Genomic DNA, 25,471 nt, shown 5'->3' with positions numbered 1-25,471 from the left:
AAGTAGCGAAATAAGTTACGTCAGGCTTCAAGTGGAGTCAGGTCTCTGTGTCTTAGTTCTCACCTTTGTTTCTTACAGATCAAAGCTTCGACATTCCGGACAGAACCTTCCACTCCATGAACACGACCTGGCGCCTCTCCTCCTTCGAGTCCATGACTGACGTGAAGGAACTGGTCCCGGAGTTCTTCTATCTCCCGGAGTTTCTAGTCAACCGAGAAGGTATAGCAGGAGATCATTTCTAGTTTATGTGTTTGAGCATTTGTACTTATTTTATAATTTTCCAAAAATAAAAATAGCTGTTTTAAGTCCTAAAATTTGAGTCCATAAATAAGAGAAATACCTTTACTAAGTACATGATTTTATTTCCAAGTCAGCTTGAGGATTTTAAGTATTTTATAGGACTAAATATATCTGGAAAACTGTGACTTTGAGCTATTAAAATTCTTTATAACATGTATTTTAATTTTTTACAGAAATTATTTTTTTCAGATTACCAATGTAATTTCAGATTACAAGGTAATTTTAAAAAATGAGTCATGAATTTATTGAAAACACAATGTTAATTAACCAAAATCCCAGTGATTTTTATGAGGAATGATAGTGTATAAGTAAAAGACTCTAACCAGAAATCTCTATACATAAAAGGCTAATATGCAAAGTGTCCCCTCAGGAGTTCGACCGGGAGATTGAGTGTTCCATCGCTCGCTATGATGTGCGCTGACCACCAGGGGGCGGCGCGGAACAAAGGAAGGCCCCGATCAGCCCTGATCGCCAGCCAGGCCCAGGGACCTTCCCATGCACGAATTTTGTGCACCGGGCCTCTAGTATCTAATAACAAAGGAACACTGGAGGATAGAATTAACAGATTAATTAACCCCATGAGAGGCATTTGGGGCTGCTTCTAATGACTTAATTTCATGTTGTAATGTGACCTTTAGGAAGATGTGAAGGTGAGAGTTATATCTTTAGGGAAGTTAGTGTTGGGCAGATTCCTGCAGAATCTCACTCTATCTCGCTGTCTGGAGTGTTTGAGCATGATGAGTAAACCCCCACTCCGCGTCCCGGGGGCACGTTTCCTGTGCTGCCACGTGAGAAACGTCTCAGTGAGGTCAGCGCCTGCAGGTGGGGCCTGTCTGTGGCTTTCAGGTTGGGGCTCCGACTTAACTCCACTGCCTGTCCTCTCTGTCCATCGCTTCTCGTGTGTGAGTTCCAGTTTCGGTGGCTGCCTAACAAAGAACCCCCACACTTAGCGGCTCAGAGCAACAGCGCCTTTATTACCCGTCACAGTCTGTCTCCAGGTTAACGGGACGGGCTGTCCGTGTGGCTCTGTTGTTGGGTGAGTGAGTGACGAGCGTCCGTGTCCTGTCCTCTTTGCTGCTCCTTCTCCTGGTTAGAGTGTCGGCCACGATTCCTGTGAGCTCTCAGGACCGCTCAGTGCCCACGAGGCGTGCTCTGGGGGAGACACACGTTAAGATTAGTCTTGTTTTTAGGTTTCGATTTTGGCGTGCGTCAGAATGGTGAGCGGGTGAATCACGTCAACCTGCCGCCTTGGGCGCGGAACGACCCGCGTCTCTTCGTCCTCATCCACCGCCAGGCTCTGGAGTCGGACCACGTGTCCCAGAACATCTGCCAGTGGGTGGACCTGGTGTTCGGGTACAAGCAGAAAGGGAAGGCGTCCGTCCAGGCCATCAACGTGTTCCATCCCGCGGTAAGTGATCTGAAAGGAACTGCACTTACGTAGAGTTAGGCAGAGCTGAGTGTTTGCAGGCCAGCTGGTTTCTGTAAAATGCCTGTGCTATCAGAGAGAATTGGCAGTGACACTGAACTGTTAGAACCTAAATAACCCTCTCGACCCTACCCATATTGTCTGTTAACTTCATTTCTGCGCTGATCAGCATCAATCAGTCAGGACGCAGTATTCTCGTCCATCCCTTCAGAAACATCACTTTCTAATCTCAGCAAGGCCAGGAATGATTATGAACCCAATCAAAAGCCTCTTAGAGTCGTTTCCATGGAAACAGGAGAGGAGCCAGGCCGGCATGGCGAGCAGAGCACGTGTTGCTGGCCTTTGGTGTTCCTGCCGATCTGGCTTCACACAGACCTATCTCCCCTCCCCTTCACCTTCCAGACGTATTTTGGGATGGATGTCTCTGCGGTGGAGGATCCGGTGCAGAGGAGAGCGCTGGAAACCATGATCAAGACCTACGGCCAGACGCCTCGCCAGCTGTTCCAGGCGGCCCACGTGAGCAGGCCGGGGCCCAGGCTCAGCCTCGAGGGAGAGCTGCCTGCGGCCGTGGGGCTGCTCGTGCAGTTTGCCTTCAGGGAGACCCGGGAGCCGGTCCGAGAAGCCCCCCACCCGGTAAGCCCTGTGGGAGGGACGGTCATGGTGAGCAGGAGCCCACGTGCGCTTTGGCCTTCCCGGGTGATGACGAGAGCAAGTGTTGCCTCTTAAAGTAGGAAGAGGGTGTCATTTTCACTTTGCAATAGAGAAATAAAGCAAGAAAACCTTAAAAGGAAAACAAGTCCTAATTGTCCACTCGCTCTTCATTGCGAAGGCAGCGTAAGCGGGGAGACGTGGATGGGAGTCCACAGGGGCTGCCGAGGGGACCCCAGGAAGTGAGGAGGGCGAGGTCCAGGGGACCTCAGGCTGGGAGCCAGGTTGCTTTCTCTTACTTTGTTTAGACTTTAAATTAGGAGTCATCTATATGTACTACCTCTTTAAAAATCATACCTTTTCTTCTTTGGTTTAGAGTCCTTTGTCCTGGATAAAAGGCCTGAAGTGGGGGGAGTACGTGGGCTCCCCGAGTGCCCCGGTGCCCGTGGTGTGCTTCAGCCAGCCCCACGGGGAGAGACTGGGCTCTCTGCAGGCGCTGCCCACCAGGGCCATCTGTGGCCTGTCCCAGAACTTCTGCCTTCTGGTGACCTACAGCAAAGAGCAAGGTAAAAGAAGCGGACATCACCCGCCTTTCTCGTGCGTGGGTTTGAGTGTTCAGGTCATCTGAGCTGCTATTGTTTCGTCTCTAAGTTTTCTGGGTCCCTGGTGAACACTGATCCGATCTGTGGTGATTGCACGAAGCAGGAATGAAACATAGGCTACATGAAACAAGTGGGAGTTGGATGCAGTGCCATTGGGAACGGGGGGGAGTTGAAGGCACAAGAATAAACAGCTCTGCTCACAGATGGAAACTTTATCGATAATTTAGTGAAAATGTTCCCTTTGAGGCCCTTGAATCCCGGAATAGATACACTTACGTGACCATCAAATCTGTTCCTCAAATGTAAACAGCAAAGCGAGGGGCCACCAGAGCCTTGACAATGGGTTGAAAACTGCCTATGGCTGGAACGCCATCCTCTCATCCTCAGGCACCCACTCGGCCACATGCTGGAGGGTGCTGTGCAGGGGGCCCCCTCCGATGCCCAAGTGTCCCCGAGGCACGGACACGGGGACACGGTCCCCTCAGGGCGTGCAGGAGAGCTCGTCCTGCTGACGAGGCGTGGGCTGTGGGCCCTGCAGGAAGGGCGGAGGGCACGCATCTGTTCAGATCAGTTTGGACTGACACTGCGTGTGGGCTGAAGTGGATGCCTCTTAGCAGCCGCACGTTAGCACACACGTGGCTGTGGGTGCCGCGTGCTTCTTGGGGTCCATGCACCCACCCACCCAACCCAGCCCCCGCCCAGGGTGCTGGGACCCCTGCCAGACAATCGGCACCTAAGTGAAATGGCTAAGCCTGGCTGCGCCTCGGCTCTTCCAGACACACACACACACCCTCACCCAAGGGTGTGTTGTTGCTTCTGTTTTGTTTTTTTTAGAGAGAAGCATCGATGTGAGAGAGAAACATATGGGTTGCCTCCCACGCGCCCCGACCAGGGATGGCATCTGGGTGCTGCCACGGGGTTATCTGGGGAGCTGTTTACACAGCATCTGGTTCATGTTCGTTTTTAGAAATAAATTGGTGCAGAACATGACTAGAGTGAGCTTGACTATTCCTGTCTTTTATAAAAATCCCTAACACAGTTGAAAAGGAACCGCATGAGCATTAAAGGAATAGAATGAGCATAAACCGTTCGTCCTGTGGACGGGAAGATGCCCTCGCACGGACGCCGTGCTGCTGTGCGAGCTCCGGCCCGTGCCCTGGGTGTCGGGGCTGCGGGCACAGGGAGCCTGAGCCTGGCCCTCCCCCCCGCAGGCGTGCGGAGCATGAACAGCACCGACATCCAGTGGTCGGCCATCCTGAGCTGGGGCTACGCCGACAACATCCTGAGGCTGAAGAGCAAGCAGAGCGAGCCTCCCGTCAACTTCATCCAGAGCTCTCCGCAGTACCAGGTAAGCTGCTCCGCCGTGTTCGTGCTGGTAATCACCATGAAACATGCTCACGTGGGCCAGACCATCGCAGCCAGGCTCCAAGATCCAGCGACGTGTCCCAGCGAGAAGCTGGTGCCGCTGGGCGCCTGCCTGGTCTCGGGGCTTCCGGACGCCCCGTATCTCATGGAGACGTGTGGTCAGCTCAGCTGTGAACAGAATCAGCATGGCTTTCACCTCATATCGTCCGCCTGCCTTCTGCCCTGTGCACCCTCCACACCTGGCACTTCCCCAGTGGACCAGGTACCTGGGCGTCAGGCTGCGGTGGAAGGAGCGCGGGATCCGAGGGAGCATCCGGCCTGTTATTTCCTGTGTCGCCTTGGCTTTGTCAAGTGACTCGCCTCCTGAGCTTAAGTTCCTGTCCTCTTCAAAACTGGGAAGAGGGACTCCGCTGCTGTCTCCGTGAGCTGTTGTGAGATGTCTCTAACGTCTGTAAAGTTCCTTTGTAAACTGTATTATATATCACTAGACAAGAGGCTCGGCCCTCGCAGCCCCAGCTTTGTCCTGAAGGTTGTCCAGCTGTTTGGTCTAATGAGCATATTAGCTCCTTATTGTAGAGGCTGTCTGTGCGTGCACAGTGCATACATGCACGTGGCCCCAGCCTCCTAGGCTGCACGGGAGCCTCCCTTCTCTGACTGCCTTCTCCGGGGAGGTCCTTCACTGTGCTCAGACCTTCGTCACCCACATGACACCTGCTGCCTGTTCTGTGCCCACAAGCACCCCATTCCCTGAGCGCTGTGATGGAGCCACTGCTTTGGCGAGTTGTTGGCTGAGAAGGAAAAGAGAGCAATGACTTGTTTACTTAACCCTAATACACCTGGAAAAAGTCACCCTCGCCTTTTGTTATCTGGCTTACCAGTCAACGAACAAAAGTAAGAAGGAAGGACGGTGAAAAGCACGTTTGTTAGAAATCTTAATAAGAATGTAAGCATTGCAAAATTACTTCCGTCATGCAAGCTTCAGCACACAGACATCATTAACGACGCAGGAATATGCTCGTAAGTCCGTTTTGCAGAGCGGGAGGGTCCAGGCTCCTCCTGCAAAGCGCTGTGTGAGAAGCACTTCACCGAAGCTGACTGGGCGAGAATACGGGCCTCGTTTCCATCCTTAGACACACACTGTTCACTTGTTAGCCCTCAAGAAGGTTCGTTAGAATATTATGTGAAGACCACGCACTGACCGTCTTCATCATCATCAGAGATGAGGGTCCTGCTGTCCCTTTGTCTTCGTTTTCTGATTAATTAGAACCAAATGATCGTGTGTGTGTGTGTATGTGTGTAAGTGTATGTACACAGAAAAATGTAGATGCATAAACATTTTAATTTGGAAGCAGCTTTAGGCACTTGATTAAAGTTGCAGAATGCTCTCTTTTTATATCTTTGCACCATTCTAATCATTGCAAGTAAGACGTTTCCCTCAAATTTTGTGATCATATATTTTGAAAATAGTCATCAGAAAAGTAGCAGCAGAGAACCAAGATGGCGGCATAGGTTAACGCCGGAGTTTGCTGCTTTGAACAACTACTTCAAAAGTGAAACCAAAAAACGGAAGGGACATCACCCAGAACCACAGGAACGCTGGCTGAGTGGAAGTCCTACAACTAAGAGGAAAGAGAAACGCATACGGACACTCAGAGGAGGCGCAGTGCTGAAGTCAAATTCTGAGGTGCGGAGTGCGCAGAGCGGGCTGGCGGCGGAGGGCGCGGTTGGCGTTTTCAATCGGGAGGGAGTCACAGACTCTGAGCTGCAGATCCGGGCGAGTCTTTAGCGACCCAGACTCAAACGGGAGAAGTGGGACTGTCTGGCTTCGGTCAGAGCGAGTGCAGCTTTCTCTCTGAGCTTTGCAGCGGGTGCTGGGACTCAGAGAGGCAGAGCCCCCTGGGGACAGGACTGAGAGCCGCCATAACTGCTCTCTCCGGCCCACCCTGTTGATCCTGTGCGACCCGCCCCGCCCAAGCCCTGCACAGAGGCTTTTGCCGGATAGCCTCAGGCAAAGGCTAGATTAGCACCTCCCTAGAGGACAGAAGTTCTCTCACTGCTGACACAGCTGATTCTCATAGCCACTTGGCCTGGAGGTCAAACCCTCCCTGGAATTAGCTACAACAATCAAGATTTAACTATAAGACTGCGAACAAAGACCACTAGGGGGTGCACCAAGGAAGCATAACAAAATGCGGAGACAAAGAAACAGGACAAAATTGTCAATGGAAGATATAGAGTTCAGAACCACACTTTTAAGGTCTCTCAAGAACTGTTTAGAAGCCGCCGATAAACTTAATGAGATCTACAAGAAAACTAATAAGACCCTCGATCTTATATTGGGGAACCAACTAGAAATTAAGCATACACGGACTGAAATAACGAATATTATACAGACTCCCGACAGCAGACCAGAGGAGCGCAAGAATCAAGTCAATGATTTGAAATGCGAGGAAGCAAAAAACACCCAACCGGAAAAGCAAAATGAAAAAAGAATCCAAAAATGCGAGGATAGTGTAAGGAGCCTCTGGGACAGCTTCAAGCGTACCAACATCAGAATTATAGGGGTGCCAGAAGATGAGAGAGAGCAAGATATTGAAAACCTATTTGAAGAAATAATGACAGAAAACTTCCCCCACCTGGTGAAAGAAATGGACTTACAGGTCCAAGAAGCGCGGAGAACCCCAAACAAAAGGAATCCAAAGAGGACCACACCAAGACACATCATAATTAAAATGCCAAGAGCAAAAGATAAAGAGAGAATCTTAAAAACAGCAAGAGAAAGAAACTCAGTTACCTACAAGGGAATACCCATACGACTGTCAGCTGATTTCTCAACAGAAACTTTGCAGGCCAGAAGGGAGTGGCAAGAAATATTCAAAGTGATGAATACCAAGAACCTACAACCAAGATTACTTTATCCAGCAAAGCTATCATTCAGAATTGAAGGTCAGATAAAGAGCTTCACAGATAAGGAAAAGCTAAAGGAGTTCATCACCACCAAACCAGGATTATATGAAATGCTGAAAGGTATCCTTTAAGAAGAGGAAGAGGAAGAAAAAGGTAAAGATACAAATTATGAACAACAAATATGCATCTATCAACAAGTGAATCTAAGAATCAAGTGAATAAATAATCTGATGAACAGAATGAACTGTTGATTATAATAGAATCAGGGACATAGAAAGGGAATGGACTGACTATTCCTGGGGGGGAAAGGGGTGTGGGAGATGCGGGAAGAGACTGGACAAAAATCGTGCACCTATGGATGAGGACAGTGGGTGGGGAATGAGGGCGGAGGGTGGGGTGGGAACTGGGAGGAGGGGAGTTATGGGGGGAAAAAAAAGAGGAACAAATGTAATAATCTGAACAATAAAGATTTAATTAAAAAAAAAAAAAAAAAAAAAAAAAAGAAAAGTAGCAGCATTTCTGATGCTTTTTAAACACGATCATCTGTGATTTGTCGTTTCCCAAGGTGACCAGCTGTGCGTGGGTGCCCGACAGCTGCCAGCTGTTCACCGGGAGCCGGTGTGGCGTCATCACCGCCTATGCCAACAGGATGGCGGGCAGCGCGGTGGGTCCGGGCAGTGCGGTGGGTCCGGCGGGTGTTTTTATTTTTGAGATAAATGCTAGGACCCCTTTTGTCATTGCTTTTATCTGACATTTTCCTTCACTTTGACTCTCAGCCTTCAGAGATAGAGATGGAGTCCCAGGTGCACCTCTACGGGCACACGGAGGAGGTCACCAGCCTGTTTGTCTGCAAACCCTACAGCATCCTGATAAGCGTGAGCCGCGATGGCACCTGCGTCATCTGGGACCTGAACAGGTACCGTGGGTCCCGGGCGCGCACAGCAGCGAACGGTGCCAGTTCTCACTGAATACAGGCTTTGTCATGGAATTGAAATCAGAAGATCCGTTAGGAAGACAGTTAGGAATGCCTTACGAATAGCAGTACATGTACTGAGGGGAAGAATTCTACATATAACAGCATATAATTATACCTCATGTTCATATGCACATTCATGGTTTTGGTCTTTCAGGCTGTGCTACGTACAGACTCTGGCAGGACACAAAAGCCCTGTCACAGCCGTCTCAGCCAGCGAAACGACAGGCGACATCGCCACTGTGTGTGACTCAGGTGAGCCAGCCCAAGGCCAAGCACAGGCTGCTGCCAAGCAGTGCCCTCGGCCCACTGGGCACGTCACAGTGACACTGATGGGCGCAGTTCTCAGTCCCTCCAGACGGAATGCTTTGTTAATAGCGTGTATGTGTATTAATATGCAATCATGCCCCCCTGGCCGGTGTGGCTCAGCGGTGGAGCGTCAGCCTGCGCACCCGGGGGCCGGGTTCTATGCCCGGTCACGGCATGTACTTGGGTTGCAGTTCATTCCCTGGGCCCCAGTTGAGGGAACTGGGGGACACCTGTAATTCTCTCAGCAATAAAAATAAAAGCATTAGCTTTAACTCAGGTCATCGAGAGCAACACTGTTCTTCAGAGTCATACTGGTCGCTTCTTACAGATGATCTCAGAGAAGACGTTCCCTTTTGGGGGCTTGGTCAGCTTTCTGATTGTCCTTTCAGGTTCAGTTGTGGCTGGTCCTGAGCTGACATATGAGTCAGAGTTAATTTGCCTGCTGCTCTCGACTGCAGGTTAATGTTGTCACTGGTCGTTGTTTTTGGATGAACATGCAGAGTCGCAGGTGACTTGCAGGCAGTCCTTTCATTTGTTCGTCTGCAGCCAGGAGCTGCCTGTCAGCGCCAGCACCAGCACCAGCTCAGGCCCGGGGGCGGCTGGGAGCTGCCACCTCGGTGACCGGCGCTGGTTGTGGTTTCAGCCGGCGGGGGCAGTGACCTCAGACTCTGGACGGTGAACGGGGACCTGGTGGGACACGTGCACTGCAGAGAGGTCATCTGCTCGGTGGCGTTCTCCAACCAGCCGGAGGGCGTGTCCATCAACGTGATCGCGGGGGGACTGGAGAACGGGACCGTGAGGTGAGGCGCGTGCGGTGGCTGCTGCTGTTCCCCAGGGCACGGCACTTTCAGAAAGAAGCTTTTAATATCTAGGCGTATCAATATGTAGCAATGGGAAATTTAAAGTCACCTTCAGTTATTCCTGTTTTATTTCTAAAAGACAGCTTTAGTGCAGTTTTGAAAGTTTCTGTTCTTTGTTAACCGTTAAAGGTTAACAGTACGAATATACCCAGTGGGGTGTTCTTACTGCATCCCCACCCCCGCAAACTTCCCAGAAGTAACTGCTGCTGTTTATTGTGCTTCCTTCTGGGTGATTTTTAACAAATAAACAAGTAGGTGGGTTTTCTTCACGAAGGGACTTCCGTTGGCATAATTGTGGCGCCTTTCCCCTCCAGGCTGTGGAGCACATGGGACCTGAAGCCTGTGCGGGAAATCACGTTCCCCAAGTCCAACAAGCCCATCGTCAGGTAAGCCTCCCGCCCTCGCTTCACACTGGGCTCTGTGAGTGTATTTTGTTGGACATGAGCACACACAGACCTAAAGAAATCTGTGATGGGAGTTTCGTAAACAGCCAACACCTATCAAACCCCAGGCTGCCCAGCCCCAGTGGACAAAGGAGGCCCAGTCCTTGTCTTCGTGGAGCTTAAATCTGAGTCAGGAGCCGAGTCTAACCCATGGGCACACGGGGCGGGGCCCGGAAAGGCCTAGAGTTGAAGCAATGTCTTTCCTTCCTGTTGAAGAGACGGTCACGTGACTGACGGCCCAGGGCGTGCCTGGCAGGACCGATCTGCTCAACCCCCCACCCCCCGCTGAAAATTCGATTAGACATAAGGAAGTCAAATTCTACCCTATTAAATACATTTATTTTCAGTATGCTAAATTTCCAGTTTAATGACGCTAAGTTAATAATTTATTTTTGTATTTAAGTGAAATTATATATCTCCGTAATCATTTATTTCTCTAAAGAGAAAAGGTAAAACTTACATTTTTTAAAGTTTCCTATGCCCAAGTGTTTGTGTTGATGTCATAAAGGATAAACAGGAAGGAACAGGAAAGTGGGGAAGGAGGGGATGGAGCTGACACTGCTCCGTATTGCCTGTGGGAGGAGCCCCCAAGGTGCCCCGGGGCCCCTGGACCACATGCCAATCAGCAGGACCCGTGGCAGGCATGCGGAGAGCGTCACTTCTGCACCCAGATCCCCGTGTGATCACCCGTGTTAGAGACACACCATGCAGACGGCTTTTCTCTCCCACAGCCTCACCTTCTCCTGTGACGGCCACCACCTGTACACGGCGAACAGCGAGGGCACCGTCATCGCCTGGTGCCGGAAGGACCAGCAGCGCCTGAAGCAGCCCATGTTCTGCTCCTTCCTGAGCAGCTACGCGGCCGGCTGAGGGCGGTGGGGTGTCCGAGAGCCTGGCACTCCATCAGGATCTGTGGCTTCAGTTTGGGAGGCTGAACCTGAAGAAACGATGAGCAGACACACCCTCAGATACTTATAAAACCTCTTCATCTGCAAGGACCTCTGCAGCTCCCAGGGCGCTGGGCGGAGGGTCTCGCTGTAAGTGTGGTCGGGAGGGTGACCGCGGGCATGGCCCGCAGGACTGGGGCCTCCGTGAGTCAGTCACATTCGTTGTTTCTTCTACGGAGGAGATGAGGGCCCCCGTTTCTATCATTCCAACAGTTTGTGCTGAGATAACTCCTCACCACCTGCCCCCCGCCCCCCCAAAGAAGGAAAGTAAAAGGTCAAGAAGTCAGGACTTGGTGATGACCAGGTGTTTTACGGGCTGGCTGGCCACCGGAAACAGATGACTAACGAGTGTTAAACAGCAGCTGCTGCCAGGCCTTCGCTCAGATAGACCCAGAGTTTGTTGACCTCCACCCACAAGAACAGGGGTGGCCGCGATTCAGACACGTTCTCTGTCTCCATAAAAGTCCTGTTTAAAACCCATAACACTAGCCACTGCCTGCCCTTCGCCGAGTCACGAAGATGGAAACCCGGTGATCGCTCTTCATGGGAGCCTCCACTGCCGGGCGGGCGTGCACAGCCGGGCGAGCCGTCGGGCCAGCGTGCAGGAGCTTCCCTCGGGGAGTGACGGCTCGCTCTGTCTTAAAAAGGCTGGACAGCCCTGCGGGACCGGTTCCACTCTGCTCTGCTAACTGTGCCGCCCGAGAATCCCAGCGACAGCGGGGACACCTCCCTGTGCGCCCGGCACGCCGCCGTCAGGACTGACCCCAAGCTCGGAACAGCCTCCCCCACCCCGGTTGCAGCCGTGTGTCCACTGGGAACTGCGGCATCGGCTGTGAAGACACTAATCGCTGAGCGGCACGTGACCACACGAGACACACGTGTTCCTGCCTGAGAATACCGGTGCGATTGTGTGAAAACGTGACTCCTACGGTGTTTACAGAACTACTTTGTCACTTCCAGACTTTCTAAAACATGCTGCGTAAAAACTGCAGGAAGCACGATGCGTGGATGGATGCAAGAGGCAGCAGGGGCTGGGCCTCGACCTGGAGCCGTGGGGCCTGGAGCCGCACCCACTGTCTCGCACAGACCTGGGGCTCCGGCCCAGGCGCAGGCGACCTTCCTCCTGTTCACGTTGCCGTGATCTGCTTGTTTTAAAAAACTGCAGCTACTGTCTGCTTTCACTTTTCTACTGAGAGCGTTCAATGAGTCCCATTAGAAGAGGGTTGCTACTCAGTCCTTTATTTTTAAGGCTGAAGTCCGTCATTTAAAGAAATATGCAAAGTGACTGGTCTTGTAAAGAGTGCAATGTTCTATTTTTATGTAAAATAAACATGAATCCGGGGGGATTATTTATTCAGCATGAAACTAATACGTACATGTTTAAACGCCCCCGGGCCTGTTGCAGCGGACACTCTGTGACTGACGGCCTTCCCTCTGTCCTCCCTGCCGCTCAGCCCGGGAGTAAATGTCATAAAACAGACTGAAGGCGGCTCTTTACACGACCCGGTGCTGCGGCCGGACTCAGGCGGATGCCCTGGTGTCTGACCCGCCCAGGTTCTCCCTGAGCGCCTTAGGGATTCACCCCGCTGCACCCCCCTCCCTCCCTGGGCCCGGGAGGCGTGCTACAAGGGGATCAGGGGGAGCGGGAAGGCGGGGCGGGGAGTCTAGGGGGTCGGGAGCGGGAGTACGGGGAGCGGGAGTACGGGGAGCCCGCAGGGGGACAGGGAGGGGGTGAAGGGAGGGCGCAGGGGCTGGGCGGGGCCGTGGGTGGGGCTGTGGGTGGGGCTGGGAGGCGGGGCGGAGCCCCTGCGCGGGAAGCCTGGGGAGGGAGCCCCCGTGACGCACAGGTGACGGTGGCGGGCGGGATTGCCCTGCCCCTCCAGGAGCCTGGAGACCCGCTGCGGAGCTGGCGTGACCCCTGCGGAGCAAGACGCGGGGCTGGGCCGGGCTGAGCCAGAGGCACCGGGCGCCCTTTCGGGCCGGCGCTGCTGACGGGCTCCCGCCCCGCGCCCACGGGGGACGATGCCGCGCGGCCCGGCTCCCCACGCCCCCCGCGCGCGCCGTGCGGGAGACAAAGCCCGCGCGTGAGCGGAGGCGGGGCTGTGCGGACGGGCGACACCTGGGCTCCGCGCTCGAGGGCGGAACGTCCTGGATCCGGTGCCCGCGGAGCTTTGCGTGAAGAACTGGTGGTCCCGACCCCGCGGCCGGCACAGGTGCGCGGCTGCTCGAACCCGGACCCTCCGCCCAGCGCAGGTGCGTACTGACCGCGAGGCTCCCGGGGACCCGTGTCCTTGCGGGTGGGGCGGGCGCTGCTCTCCTGGGGGTCGACGCTGGCCCCACGCCCAGGACCTCCCCGGACAGAGGGTGGCCCGTTGGCCATGTTACCGGGAAAATGCTTTGGGGAGCGCCAGCTGGGGTTCCGTTGCTTCCCATCCCCTGGGACACCGGCCTCCAAGCGGTTCCAGGGGCGACAAGGCGAGGGTTGCCCCCCCCCCCTGTGGCATCTGTCCCCGATGCTGGTGCTGAAATGCGGGCGCTCGCCTGAGGGCTTTGGGGAGCGCGGGTCTGATTCTCCTTAGAAATAACGGGGTCGGGGGCGTGGCAAGGAGGGCAGGGGTGCCGCTGGAGAAGGGTCTGCATTGAGGAGGACTTGCTTGTCGTGTGCACCTTGGACTAAGATATAGGACAGTGATGGCGAACCTTCTGAGCTCGGCGTGTCAGCATTTTGAAAAACCCTAACTTCACTCTGGTGCCGTGTCACATATAGAAATTTTTTGATCTTTGCAACCATAGTAAAACAAAGACATATTTTTGATATTTATTTTATATACTTAAATACCATTTAACAAAGAAAAATCAACCAAAAAAATGAGTTCGCGTGTCAGAGGTTTGCCATCACTGGTATAGGACGTCCCAACATGTCTAAGTTCGACCAAATGGTAACATGGTTGGTGGGTTCTGCTGGCTTGTTCCGCCCAGGACTGTCAGAGGCTGGTCGCAGCCTGGCCCACGTGGCTCAGTGGTTGAGCCTCGACCTATCAACCAGGTGGTCAGGGTTCATTTCTGGTCCCGGGTTGCGGGTTCCATCCCCACTTCGGGGCCTGCAGGAGGCAGCCAATCAATGATTCTCTCTCATTGATGTTTCTGTCTCTCTCCCTTCTGCTGTGAAATCAATAAAAATATGTATTTTTTAAAAAGGCCCTTTCAGTCCTGAGAAACCAGACCCTGTCCTTGGACTGTGGGTTATTGCCAAAGTGTGTGTTGGCTCACTTTTCCACGGTGAGAAGAGGTAGACACAGCACTTAGTCTGTAGTCGGGTCCGGTGGAAATACACGGGGTACCCCATGCCTTGCTTGTTTAAGGAGTAGCCTGGCTGAGGGGTCATGAGGCTGAAATGACCGTTTAGGACAATGGCCTTCCTGTTTGCGGCTCCGACCCTCAGCCTCCTTGCAAGGGGACCGGGTGGGTCTTTAGGAGTGATTGCGGGTAACGCTGCCTCACACACACACACGCACACGCACACGCACACACATACAACTTCCTTATGAGGAAGGTGGCCAAATGGCTGAGAAAAGATTGACGTGCAAAAGACACATCATCTCATTTATTTATAGCCCCGTCTCACTATCACCTTTTTTTTTAATACCTGTCTCGCTGTTCTACTTGGGAGGGGAGAATGCCTCCAGTGCACGCGTGTCCGTCCATTGCCCTTTCCCGTCTCGGGACTTCGAAGTGGCGTCTTTTGGAAATCCCCCCGTTTGCTCTCCCCGCACCTTTCTGACTATACCTCCTGTCCAGTCCTGTGGATTTCCCTGTCTCTGGGTATTTTATTCACTCTGGACACACGCAGGCAGGAAGAGACGTACCGCTCAGGGAGAGCGATTGCTTGGTCGCTGCTTGTGAACTGGAAACGGAAAGTTAGCTTCTTTAATGCACCAAAATATCAGAATATCTTTCCCACAGCAGCCAGCGGCAGGTGGCGGACAGGACGGGACCGGACGGGCGCTGAGCAGGCCCCGCCTCGCCCTTGGGAAGCAGCGCCTGTGCCCTCTGCCCCCTCTCCCGGCCGTTCCAGGGCCTCCAGGGCCGCGGGAGGAACGAGGGCATGTCCAGCAGCAGCACTGCCAGCATCTCGCAGGCCCGCAAGGCCGTGGAGCAGCTCAAGATGGAAGCCTGCATGGACCGGGTGAAGGTGAGCAACGCCCCCCGCCTCCCTGCCCTCGGCCCACACCCGCCAGCAGTTTGCTTCAGCATTGCCTCTGTGTCCACCACGGTCAGGGGGGCAGGAGTCACGTGACGCCCGGTGTGCGGGGTCTCCAGGTATACGCTGGGTCCTCAGGGTTCTATTTATTGCCAATAAGCAAGAAAGAGTTCAGCATGGAGCCCTAGCTGGTTGCACAGTGGTTAGAGCAAGTATGTCAAACTTGCAGCTAGTGAGAGGGAGAGAGAGAGAAACATCAATGATGAGAGAATCATTGGTTGGGAGCCTCCTGCACTCCCCCCACTGGGGATCGAGCCCGCAGCCCAGGCGTGTGCCCTGGCCAGGAATCGAACCGTGACCTCCTGGTTCACAGGTCGATGCTCAACCGCTGAGCCACGCTGGCCACGCAGAGTGAACACTGAGTTTGACCTTGTCAAAGACACCATTGCCGTGGGGGCTGCCTGCCACTTGGCTGTGCTCTCCACTATAATCCTACTTTGTTTTCTCCGGGGTGGCAGGCGGAGGCGGCAGAGACATCAAAGACGCGTGTAATGGATCCCAAGTCCTATTGTTAGAGAGTAGAGAGACGGGGCTTGCTGAACAATAGGTGTGAGGCGCTCTGAGCGGATGCGGATGCGAATGCAGGGCTGTCACGGCCAGAATAGTAATTATGCCATCCCCTTGTCCTGGAATGTGACTATAGCAATTGCAACATTTTCTCCCATCATCGAAGCTTGTAATTACAGTGCAGCCACGGGGGTTATGTGCTAACTTCGTCTGTTTTAATCACCTCTTTTCCTCTGAAATGTAATGGTAAAGTCCCACCGTTGTTCCCAAGCTGCCGGTTTGTTTCTTTTCTTTTTCTTTCTTCTTCTTTTTTTTTTTTTTTTTTTGAGTCCACAGACTGTTTGTTAGAGGGTGGAGAAGGGCAGCGGGGAGAGCTGCCCCTTCTAGTGACTGACGACAGGGTTCACATAGACAGCTCTGGACCACATGCTGGTTCTGGCTTACACTTCTGCTTCTGGTCTCTGAGCAGGAAAGAGGCAGGTGCCCGGAAGCCAGTGTGCGGAGGTGGAGGTGGAGGGGAAGCGGCAAAGAGGACTATTGATGGGGAATGAACAAAGCCTCACACCTCTCGCCCCGAGGCAGGAGCCGGCTGAACGGACTAGCCTGGGGCTCTGGGTTCTCCCGGTTTTCTCCCACGGCCTCTGAGGGGCAGGCTGGGCTGCGGGTGGATTGCTGAGCACTGAGAGCCTGTGGTCTAGCAGGCCAGCCTGGCAGCCAGAGGGGAGGCTGGGAGGGGTCTTGCAAGGAGCAAGCCCCACCCCGTGAGGATGCTGCGAGGATGATGCCCAGAGTCTGGAGAGGGTGCCCATAAAGAGGCAGCAACCAGGCAGACACCCACATCTCTTTTATTGGGGGGGGCGCGGGGGGGGCACCGGGAGGAGCAGCCCCAGGCCCTCTCACTGCGCGGCTTGTTCACTGGCACTGCTTCCTGCGTCAGCTCTGGGGGCTGGAGAAGGGCTCGATGCGCAAAGGAAGGCGCCCCCACAGTGGCTGGGGCCGTGGCCTCGCTGTTCGCCTGGTGAAGCCACACTCGCCCAGTGTCCTGCTCTCATCCAGAAGTTGGTCATCCTTGCACAGCCGCTTGAGAATGCCCTCGATGCGTTTCAGCTCCAATAGGGTGCTCGACTCCTTGGCGTCCGTGAAGGTGGAGGTCTTGTGGTGCCGGATCATAAGGAACACGTCCTGGGGGCAGCGGATTGGCATGAACAGGGAACCCGCCCCACTTCCCTATGCCCCCCTCCCCCCAGGCCTGTGGCCTCTGCCGATCCCAGCCCCGCCCCCGTTCGTGTCTTTTAAACTGGGCACTTGTGCCCTAGCCGGTGTGGCTCAGTGGATAGAGCATCAGCCTGCGGACTGAAAGGTCTCAGGTTTGATTCCCGGTCAGGGCACATGGCCGGTTGTGGGCTCGATCCCCAGTGTGGGGCGTGCAGGAGGCAGCCGATCCATGATTCTCTCTCATCATTGATGTTTCTCTCCCTCCCTCTCCCTTCCTCTGAAATCAATCAATCAATCAACTGGTCACCCGTGACCTCCTCAGGTCTTGGTTCCTGTTACACAGGACTCCACTCTCACCCAGAGGAGTGTGGCTAAGCAAACGCACCCGTGATCCTACAACAAGAACGGGAGGCAATCCAAGGACAGTTGGTTTTCTTGGAAGAGAAACTGGCATCAAGGGCAGCACCACCTTTGGAGGTGACAGCATCCCTGGATAAGACCCCCGAGACCAGCAGGGCCCGGCACTGGTAGGAAGGTTGTTAGGGTGTTGCAGACACGGGGCTGCGAGGGTCGCAGATACACGGATGTGAGACAGAACATGGCCCAGCGCCATCCTCCACTGCTGTCCCGAGAGAACCCCATTTCTGAGCCCCCACCTCCCGTGCTTCCGTCCTGGCGCAGTGCCCCCTGGTGGCTGATCTTGGGAAATTAAATGAGTCAGATCCATCTACATCAGTGGTTCTCAACCTTCCTAATGCCGCGACCCTTTAATACAGTTCCTCATGTTGTGGTGACCCCCAATGCCATTGTTACAAATTGAATATCATTAAAGCATAGTGATGAATCTCACAAAAACAATATGTAATTATCTATGTGTTTTCCCATGGCCTTAGGCGACCCCTGTGAAAGGGTCGTTCGACCCCCAAAGGGGTCTCGACCCACAGGTTGAGAACCGCTGATCTACATAGATACTCACAGGCATCTGAACTAGTAAACTGATCCAGGGCCAGGAGGAACAATTATAATGTAGCAAGTCAGCTTCAGACCAGGGGAGGGTGCTGGTGAACCATAAACCGAGGCACACGAAAAATTTTCTTCTTCACACTAAAATATTTTTCAGGAGTTTACTAGTATCTGAGCCCAGCCGGCGTGGCTCAGGGGTTGAGCGTTGACCTACGAACCAGGAGGTCACGGTTCAATTCCTGGTCAGGGCACGTGCCCTGGTTGCGGGCTCGATCCCCAGTGGGGGGCGTGCGGGAGGCAGCCGATCAATGATTCTCTCTCATCGTTGATGTTTCTCTCTCTCTCTCTCTCTCCCTCTCGCCGGCCAAGAGTTTGACATGCTTGCTCTAACTGATTGGAGGCAGCCAATCAGTGATTCCCTCTCATCATTTGTTTCTCTCCCTCTCCTTTCCTCTGAAATCAATAAAAATATATTTAAAAACAGGGGAGGCTGGGACCCTCCTGCTGCCTCCCGTTCTGTTCTGCCAGGTGGTGGGATTGGAGCAGCATCTCTCTCGCGGGAGGCAGATGTCCACCCGTCTCCTTGGGTTTGCACCCAGGCTCTCCCCAGGCTGGGCATGGCCTCGCCGCTGGCTGTGCACACAGCCCGTCCTGTCCTCGGCGGGCCCACTCCCCACACGCACGCTGGGAACTGGCCCCTCACCCTGCGCCTGCCTGTGCCATGTCCCCGCAGGTGTCCCAGGCCGCCGCGGACCTGCTGGCCTACTGCGAGGCCCACGTCCGGGAGGACCCGCTCATCATCCCCGTGCCGGCGTCGGAAAACCCGTTCCGGGAGAAGAAGTTCTTCTGCACCATCCTCTGATGCCCTTGGCCATGCAGCACCTCCTTTTCCGGACCGACCCGTGGGAACCCGCATGCCCGTAACTTTAGGGAGCCCCCTCCCTGCCCTGCCCGTCCCTGCTCAGCCACCCCTCAGAGGAGCCGGTCTCGTCTGTCCTTTGGGTTTCATGATTGTAACGATTCCACTTTTCTTTCCGTTTTCATGTTATTTTCTTAAAACACATTTTTGTTTATGTCAGAGAGGAAGGCAGCTGTCATTGTGTTCCGTTTGTCCAGCATCTGACGCCCCTTCCCGCAGGACGGAATCACCCCTTGCAAGTCCATTGAGTGGGATGCAGTGTCCCCGCCCCTGTGGCTGCCCACATCCCCTCCGCGGTGCACCCCCTTCCAGCACCGACTGGCCGGGTTGTGAAAATCCTCCCAGCTGTGCACGTTGCATTCGCGCACTTTCCCGTACCCGTGTTATACGTCAATAAAAAGGGGGCTTGGTGGCCAGCAGTCAAAGATCCTACTGTTATTTTTTTGTCCTTGTGGCGCTTTGCTAAGCCTTGACTCCTGGGCATTTGCGAGTGTATCTGACACATCCTGAAGTGGGCGGTGCTGGCGATCCAAGGCTGCGTGGGCCTAGCGCAGGCGTTGAGCGCCCCGCAGACAGTGCCCCGGGAAGGGGTGCGGGATGCCAGGCTGTGGAATTCATGTCTTTTGGGAAAACAGCGGGAATCCCACTAGTCAGAGCCTGACATCCCATCCGGTTCCCATTGGTATTCCCTGGAACTGAGGCAGGTGGCATCCACCCCACTCCTCCTGCCTCGAACCCTCAGGAATGGATGGGGGGGGGGGGTGCCACAAACCCCAATTAGCAAACAGCACCTCCGGGTAAGGGGCCCCACCCAAGGCTCCAGCTGGCTCAGCGATGACACCGCCCAGCCCGTAGACAGCGAGGCAAACGGCTTCTTTGACGCGGTGCCCCACGGGGGGTTCTCGGCGCCCTCCCAGGCCTCTGAAGGGGCCTGAGGGTCCTGGGCCGGCGGGGCCGGTCGGCGCTGTACCCCGACTGACACTGACTAGAGAGTTCACCGCAGACTCGCGGTGTCGGGCCGCGTGGGGGGCCCGCAGGACCCCGGCTTCGTACAGCAGGCAGCGTCTGCGCGACTGAAAACTGCGGGCTCTTCTAGCTCCTTAGGCCTTCGCCAGGGCAGAGCTACCTCCGCAGCAAGGGGGTGGGGGGACCCCCAACCTCCAAGGGGGGGAACTCCTCGGCATCTCCTCCTCCAAAGCCTTGGAAGGAGGCGGGGTGGCGAAGAAGGGGGGAATGCGCATGCTCAGTGTAGGACCTCATGCGTCGCCTCCGCGCCCGCCGAGTGACGCAAGCGAGAGCGTGGGTTTCTGGGAAATGTAGTTTCTGGGCCTCCGGACCACTGGTGCGCCGCCCGCCTGGGCCGGGAGCAGGACTCCAACTCCCAGCAGGATGGTGGGGCGCGAGACGGGACACAAGCAAAGGGGCGGGGCCAGCGAGAGCGAAGGAGGCGGGGCCGGGTGAGGGGCGTGGGGAGGCCCGGCGAGGGGCGGGGCTCCGGCCGCCCAGTGGCCGCCGCCTCCCGCATCTGAGGATCCCAGGCGCGCGGCCGGAAACCGCGAGGCACCTGGACGGCGGCGGGAGCCCCTGGAGCCGTCGCACGGGCGTCGGCCGCCCCCTCGGCAGGTTCCCTGCCCTCCGCCGGGACGCGGGAGGGCCCGGCGCGCGACGGGGGCGCGAGGTGGGGCTGGCGGGGGCGGCCAATGCGAAACTGGCTGGTGCTGCTGGGCCCGTGCGTGCTCGGGGCGGCGCTGCACCTCTGGCTGCGGCTGCGCTCCCCGCCGCCCGCGCGCGCCTCCGCCGAGTCCCCCGCAGGTGAGGGCCGGGCCGGGCCGGGCCGGGCCGCCGGGGGTGGGGTGGGGCGGACGCGGGGCGGGGTCCGGGTTGGGGGGACGGGCCGCACCGGGGGCCTTTTCATCCGCGGGCGGTGAAGTCGGGGAAACTTGGGGGCGCTCTGGTCTGCGCGCGTCCGGCGGCTGTCACCCCCTCCCCACCCCCCGCTTTCCTTCCTGGCCCCGGTTCCCCGCCTGCCTGGCGCGGAGCCCCGCGTGCCCTTTCGCCGCCAGCGGGTCCCTTTCTTCGGTCTCGTCGGGTCCAGACTGAGCTCTTGGTGCCGCGGGGAGTGTCTGCGCGGGGGTCCGAGGGGCCGGGCCTTGCTTTTGGGGATGGCGGCGCCGCAGGAGCGGACGGAGCTCGTGGCCTTTGCAGACTTGGTGATCTCAGCCGGAAACACGGGTGGACGCGAGCGGGAGGCGGGCGCCGGGCGGAGCGGCACCTGCGAGTCGGGCTGGCGAACTCCTTGCTAATGACACGTGGACCCCAGCTTCGCCCGGACAACGGATTCCCGCCGCGGCCGCCTCACCCCCCCTCCCTCCCGGGCAGGTCCCAGCCTCCTCCAAGAGCGTGTTGCCCCGGGCAGGTGCCCGTTGCATTGTGTGCGCTTGGACAGGTCCCGCCCTAGGTGTCCCTGCTTGTCTTCTTTCCTAAGGGCTCACCCTAGGTAGGACCTTTAAGACACCCCGAAGGCTCTTTCACAGGTTAGGTAATCCTCCTGCTTTTTTGTTTGCTTGTTTTTTAACTACGTGGGGAATTTTTATTTCTATTTTTTTATTTTATTTTTTTACCATTCTTCCCCCAAACAGCTGTTCGCTTCTCACAAAGTTTTAAACATTAGGATGGACTGTTTGCAGTTCTGAACTTATAATTGTTCATCTGCATTATTAACCGGTTAATAATCAGCATTTTTAACCGGTGAATGGTTAATTCGCATTATTAACCGGTCAATAGTTAATCAAAGAAAACACGATAATTTAAAGAGGGAACAAACATCAAAAGTTCTTTATTCAAAGTCATGTCCGTCGCCAGCTACACATTTCCCCCATCTTTCAGGTCATTTGTGGAGACCGTCGCAATAGAACTTTTCTGGTTTTGAGGCAGACCATTCAGAGACCCAATTTTCCACGTCTTCGTAGGTTTTTGAAGGGCTGCTCAGAAAGTGCGTGTGCCATCGATCAGAACAAGTGGTCATCTGAGGGAGCAATACAACAAAATAGCATACATATCAGATCGCATCTATATCAACATATGTGGAACTCCAGCAATTGAAAAAAATCCGCATTGTTAACCGGTACACCTAGTATTTGAGCCCGGCCAGCGTGGCTCAGTGGTTGAGTGTTGACCTATCAACCAGGAGGTCACGGTTGGATTCCTGGTCAAGGCACATGCCCTGTTGCTGACTCCATCCCCAGTGTGGGGGCATGCAGGAGGCAGGCAGTCAATGATTCCCTCTCATCATTGATGTTTCTATCTCTCTCTCTCTCTCCCCCTTCCTCTCTGAAATCAATACAAAATATTTTTAAAAAATAACATTGGTTTGGGATGATGCATTAGGAGGAATTTTGTAAAGGTTAGTTCAGAAAAATGATGTGACCACAAGACTTCTATGCCTAAGGCAGTGGTTCTCAACCTTCCTAATGCCGCGACCCTTTAATACAGTTCCTCATGTTGTGGTGACCCCCAACCATTAAATTATTTTCGTGGCTACTTCATAACTGTAATGTTGCTACTGTTATGAATCGTCATGTAAATATCTGCTATGCAGGATGTATTTTCATCCTTACAAATTGAACATCATTAAAGCATAGTGATTAATCACAAAACAGTATGCAGTTATATATGTGTTTTCCGATGGTCTTAGGCGACCCCTGTGAAAGGGTCGTTCAATCCCCAAAGGGTCGAGACCCATAGGTTGAGAACCACTGGAGGTATTTGGAAAAAAGCATATCCATTCAACAAATGCTTAGCCTTTTGCTGGATACAGTGTCCCTGCTCCCAAAGTACCCACAATCTGTCTAAATGAAACAGACTTGGGGCAAGTAGAGGCCGAAGACATATTGTGAGCTTGCTTTGCAATTTGCCTGGGGCTGGTTCATCCCCAATAACCCCTCTAAGCTCATCTTGTCTGTGCTTGTTTTCTTATTTATGAAATGATGACCTCATAGGGTTGTTTTTTAATGATTCAATTAGCAAAACAGCCAGAACAGTGCCCGATTCCTAGTAAACACTCCTTGAATTTTATTTTTTTAAATATATATTTTTATTGATTTCAGAGAGGAAGGGAGAGGGAGAGAGAAAAAAACATCAATGATGAGAGAAGATCATTGATCGGCTGCCTCCTGCACGCCCCCCATTGGGAATGGAGCCTGTAACCTGGGCATGTGCCCTAAACTCAGAATCGTGACCTGGTTCATAGGTTGATGCGCAACCCCTGAGCCACGCCAGCCGGACAGCACTCCCTGAATTTTAGAGAGAATGGTAGACGCGTGGTGGCGGATGCCTTTCCTAGAGCTGTTTTGGGAGGGCATGCTGGTAGTGTGTGTGATGATTGTTCTTCTCTGTAGATCTGTGATGAACTCGTATGGTTTCCCCATTTTCAAGATTTCTCCCTCCTTGCAATACATGTCACCTGAGAAGAATTTGATTTAGCGCAAGCTTCATGGTGGGGTGAAATAACAAGCATCTCTATTCCATTTCGAATTGGAGGACCTTCAGGAAACATGCCTATTGTGGAAAATAGGGCTCTACACAGAAATTCCTGTATTCCACCCTAACCGGTTTGGCTCAGTGGATAGGGCGTCGGCCTTTAGACTGAAGGGTCCCAGGTTCGATTCCAGACAAGAGCAGGTACCTTGGTTGCGGGCACATCCCCAGTAGGGGGTGTGCAGGAGGCAGCTGATAGATGTCTCTCTCATCGATGTTTCTAACTCTCTAAAAAATTAAATTAAATTAAAAAAATTTAAAAAATATTCCTGCATTCCTATCATTGTTACAATGGCATGCCCTTCAATTATCTTATTAGAAAAGTCTGTCCCCAGATTTCCTTTTTATTATTTTAACTGGCCCTTTGGAAAAATGTCAACAGGTTTTTGTTGTCTTTTGATTGAATACCTAGATCCTGGGGCAAATAAAAACATGGCACTGACTGTAGCAAAGGTCATTTATTTCTGGACACTCTGGACCAGGGCCCACCATTGGAGAAGGAGATGAAATGGATCCCTCCCAGAGCTATTTATAAGCCGTCGCTCTCCAGCTTTGAAACTGGTGACAGGAACAGGGACAGAGTAATCTTTCCCTTCTGTCTTCCTTCTAAGGACACATTTTAAAAATGTAATCCCGCCCATTGGACCTCACGACAGTGAAAAAGGAGCCATGCACAGGGCTTGTCACGTGATTTTTTTTTTTCCTAGAAACGTTGCTTCCCCACCTTCATTCTTTAGAGTAAATTAGTAAGCGATACAAGGTCTGCTGGCTGTGGGATTTATTGGTGTTAATAAGGGTGCTGGCACTTTCTCAGCTTCGTCTCCCAAACCGACACTCTAAATATTCAGGCAGGACCCCGCCTTTGAAAGCATATTCTCACTGCTGTTAGTCGCTGTTGAGAGCTTACTCTTTGCCTGGCACCACACCAGTACCTCTGTGCCCATTCTCTCATTTAAGTTACAGCTCCGTGAGAGGTGGTCTTATGCCCATTCATAGTAAGGGAAACTGAGGTTCAAGGAGTTAAGTAACTTTTATTCTTAATCCTCACCTGAGGATATTTTTCCATTGCTTTTTAGGGAGAGTGGAAGAGAGAGGGAAAGACAGAGAAACATCGATGTGAGAGAAACACATCGGTGGGTTGCCTCCTGCACAAGCCCCGACCCAGGCCCGGGAGGAGCCTGCAACGTGCCCTTGACTGAAATGGAATCCCGGACCCTTTGGTTGCGGGCAGACGCTCTATCCACTGAGCCACACCGGCCAGGGCTTGAATAGCTTTTATATGTGATGTGATGGAGCCTGGATCCTGATGGTGGCCTCACGGACTCTGCCTGCCCCCTCTGCTGTAGCTGATGCCACAGTGTCTTTCCACACCGATGCGCGTTATAAACATCTCATTTGTTTCAAAGAATTTATTTATTCCCGTGAGCATGAGCACTTACTGTGTGTGGAAGACACCAAAGTGTTAGTTATCTCTGGACAGTGGGCTTGTAGGAGCTTTAGAACTTATTTCTTCTTTGTACTTTCTTGTATTTCCTACAAACATACTTATGTTTATGTTGTAATAACGTTTTTATGTTCCTTATTACACGTCATCACTGAGACGTGGCGTTTCTGATTGATTGTTGCTTGTTTCTAGAGCCGTTGGCCCCGTTTCCCCAGGGGAAACACAGTCACTATGACGTGGTGGTTGGCGTGTTGTCCGCCCGCAGTAACCATGAGCTTCGAAGTGTGATCAGAAGCACCTGGCTGAAACATTCCCTCCAGCACCCCGCGCTCGGCCACCGGTAGGTTCTTCTGAGCCGGCGCCTGCCTGACTTAGGCAGTAAGAGGTGCAGCCTCTTTTCCGGGAGACATGGCATTGTGTTTCGCTTTTCCTCCATATCGTTGAGCCCCAAAGTCAATTTAACCAGGGTGCTAAGCCAAAAGGTAGTTGGGGAGAATATAGTCATTGGTTAACATACCTACTATTTACAGGTGCCTACTTTGTTTTGTTTTTATTTTTTTGCTTTGGTTTAGAATAGCAATTCCTTAAAATATGTGTGTATATATATATATATATATATATATATATATATTGATTTCAGAGAGGAAGAGAGAGATAGAAACTCAATGATGAGCCCTGGCCAGTTTGGCTCAGTAGATAGCTGTGTCAACCTGCTGACTGAAGGGTCCAGGGTTCGATTCCAGTCAAGGGCACATGCCCGGGTTGCCGGCTTGATCCCCAGTGGTGGGTGTGCAGGAGTCAGCTGATCAGTGATTCTCTCACATCATTGATGTTTCTCTTTCTCTT

General features: G+C 53.6%; 3 protein-coding genes across 15 annotated transcripts in view; all 3 read left to right on the top strand.

Moving 5' to 3' along the window:
• Positions 1–12,145, top strand: part of LYST (lysosomal trafficking regulator) — an 81,906-nt gene extending 69,761 nt beyond the window's left edge. For 4 of the 8 annotated variants that reach the window (XM_036354564.1, XM_036354572.1, XM_036354565.1 and 1 more), the window contains 11 exons: positions 79–219; positions 1,491–1,708; positions 2,129–2,359; positions 2,751–2,940; positions 4,188–4,324; positions 7,814–7,912; positions 8,025–8,164; positions 8,379–8,476; positions 9,174–9,330; positions 9,705–9,776; positions 10,565–12,145. In XM_036354564.1, coding sequence (XP_036210457.1) covers positions 79–219; positions 1,491–1,708; positions 2,129–2,359; positions 2,751–2,940; positions 4,188–4,324; positions 7,814–7,912; positions 8,025–8,164; positions 8,379–8,476; positions 9,174–9,330; positions 9,705–9,776; positions 10,565–10,703 — 1,622 coding nt within the window. In that variant the 3' untranslated portion in view covers positions 10,704–12,145. The other 4 variants (XM_036354566.1, XM_036354567.1, XM_036354568.1 and 1 more) reach the window with 4 other exon arrangements.
• A 443-nt stretch (positions 12,146–12,588) lies between these two features.
• Positions 12,589–19,070, top strand: GNG4 (G protein subunit gamma 4). Of its 2 annotated transcripts, none has more exons than XM_036354574.1 (3): positions 12,589–13,033; positions 14,747–14,972; positions 18,460–19,070. In XM_036354574.1, the coding sequence occupies exons 2-3, from the start codon at positions 14,886–14,888 to the stop codon at positions 18,586–18,588; spliced, it is 216 nt and encodes a 71-aa protein (XP_036210467.1). In that variant the 5' UTR covers positions 12,589–13,033; positions 14,747–14,885; the 3' UTR covers positions 18,589–19,070. The 2 variants fall into 2 exon arrangements, with proteins under 2 accessions (XP_036210467.1, XP_036210466.1); XM_036354573.1 differs by having other exon boundaries at positions 14,744–14,972.
• A 1,059-nt stretch (positions 19,071–20,129) lies between these two features.
• B3GALNT2 (beta-1,3-N-acetylgalactosaminyltransferase 2) overlaps positions 20,130–25,471 on the top strand; it is a 20,896-nt gene continuing 15,554 nt past the window's right edge. For 3 of the 5 annotated variants that reach the window (XM_036354640.1, XM_036354641.1, XM_036354642.1), the window contains exons 1-2: positions 20,132–20,457; positions 24,818–24,965. In XM_036354640.1, the coding sequence (XP_036210533.1) occupies positions 20,346–20,457; positions 24,818–24,965 (260 nt within the window). In that variant the 5' untranslated portion in view covers positions 20,132–20,345. Of the gene's footprint in view, positions 20,458–24,817; positions 24,966–25,471 lie in introns of all 5 variants that reach the window. The other 2 variants (XM_036354643.1, XM_036354639.1) reach the window with 2 other exon arrangements.

Source organism: Myotis myotis, unplaced genomic scaffold (assembly GCF_014108235.1).
Source record: "Myotis myotis isolate mMyoMyo1 unplaced genomic scaffold, mMyoMyo1.p scaffold_m19_p_21, whole genome shotgun sequence".
NCBI lineage: Eukaryota > Metazoa > Chordata > Mammalia > Chiroptera > Vespertilionidae > Myotis > Myotis myotis.
This window is presented reverse-complemented; position numbering and strand designations above follow the sequence as displayed.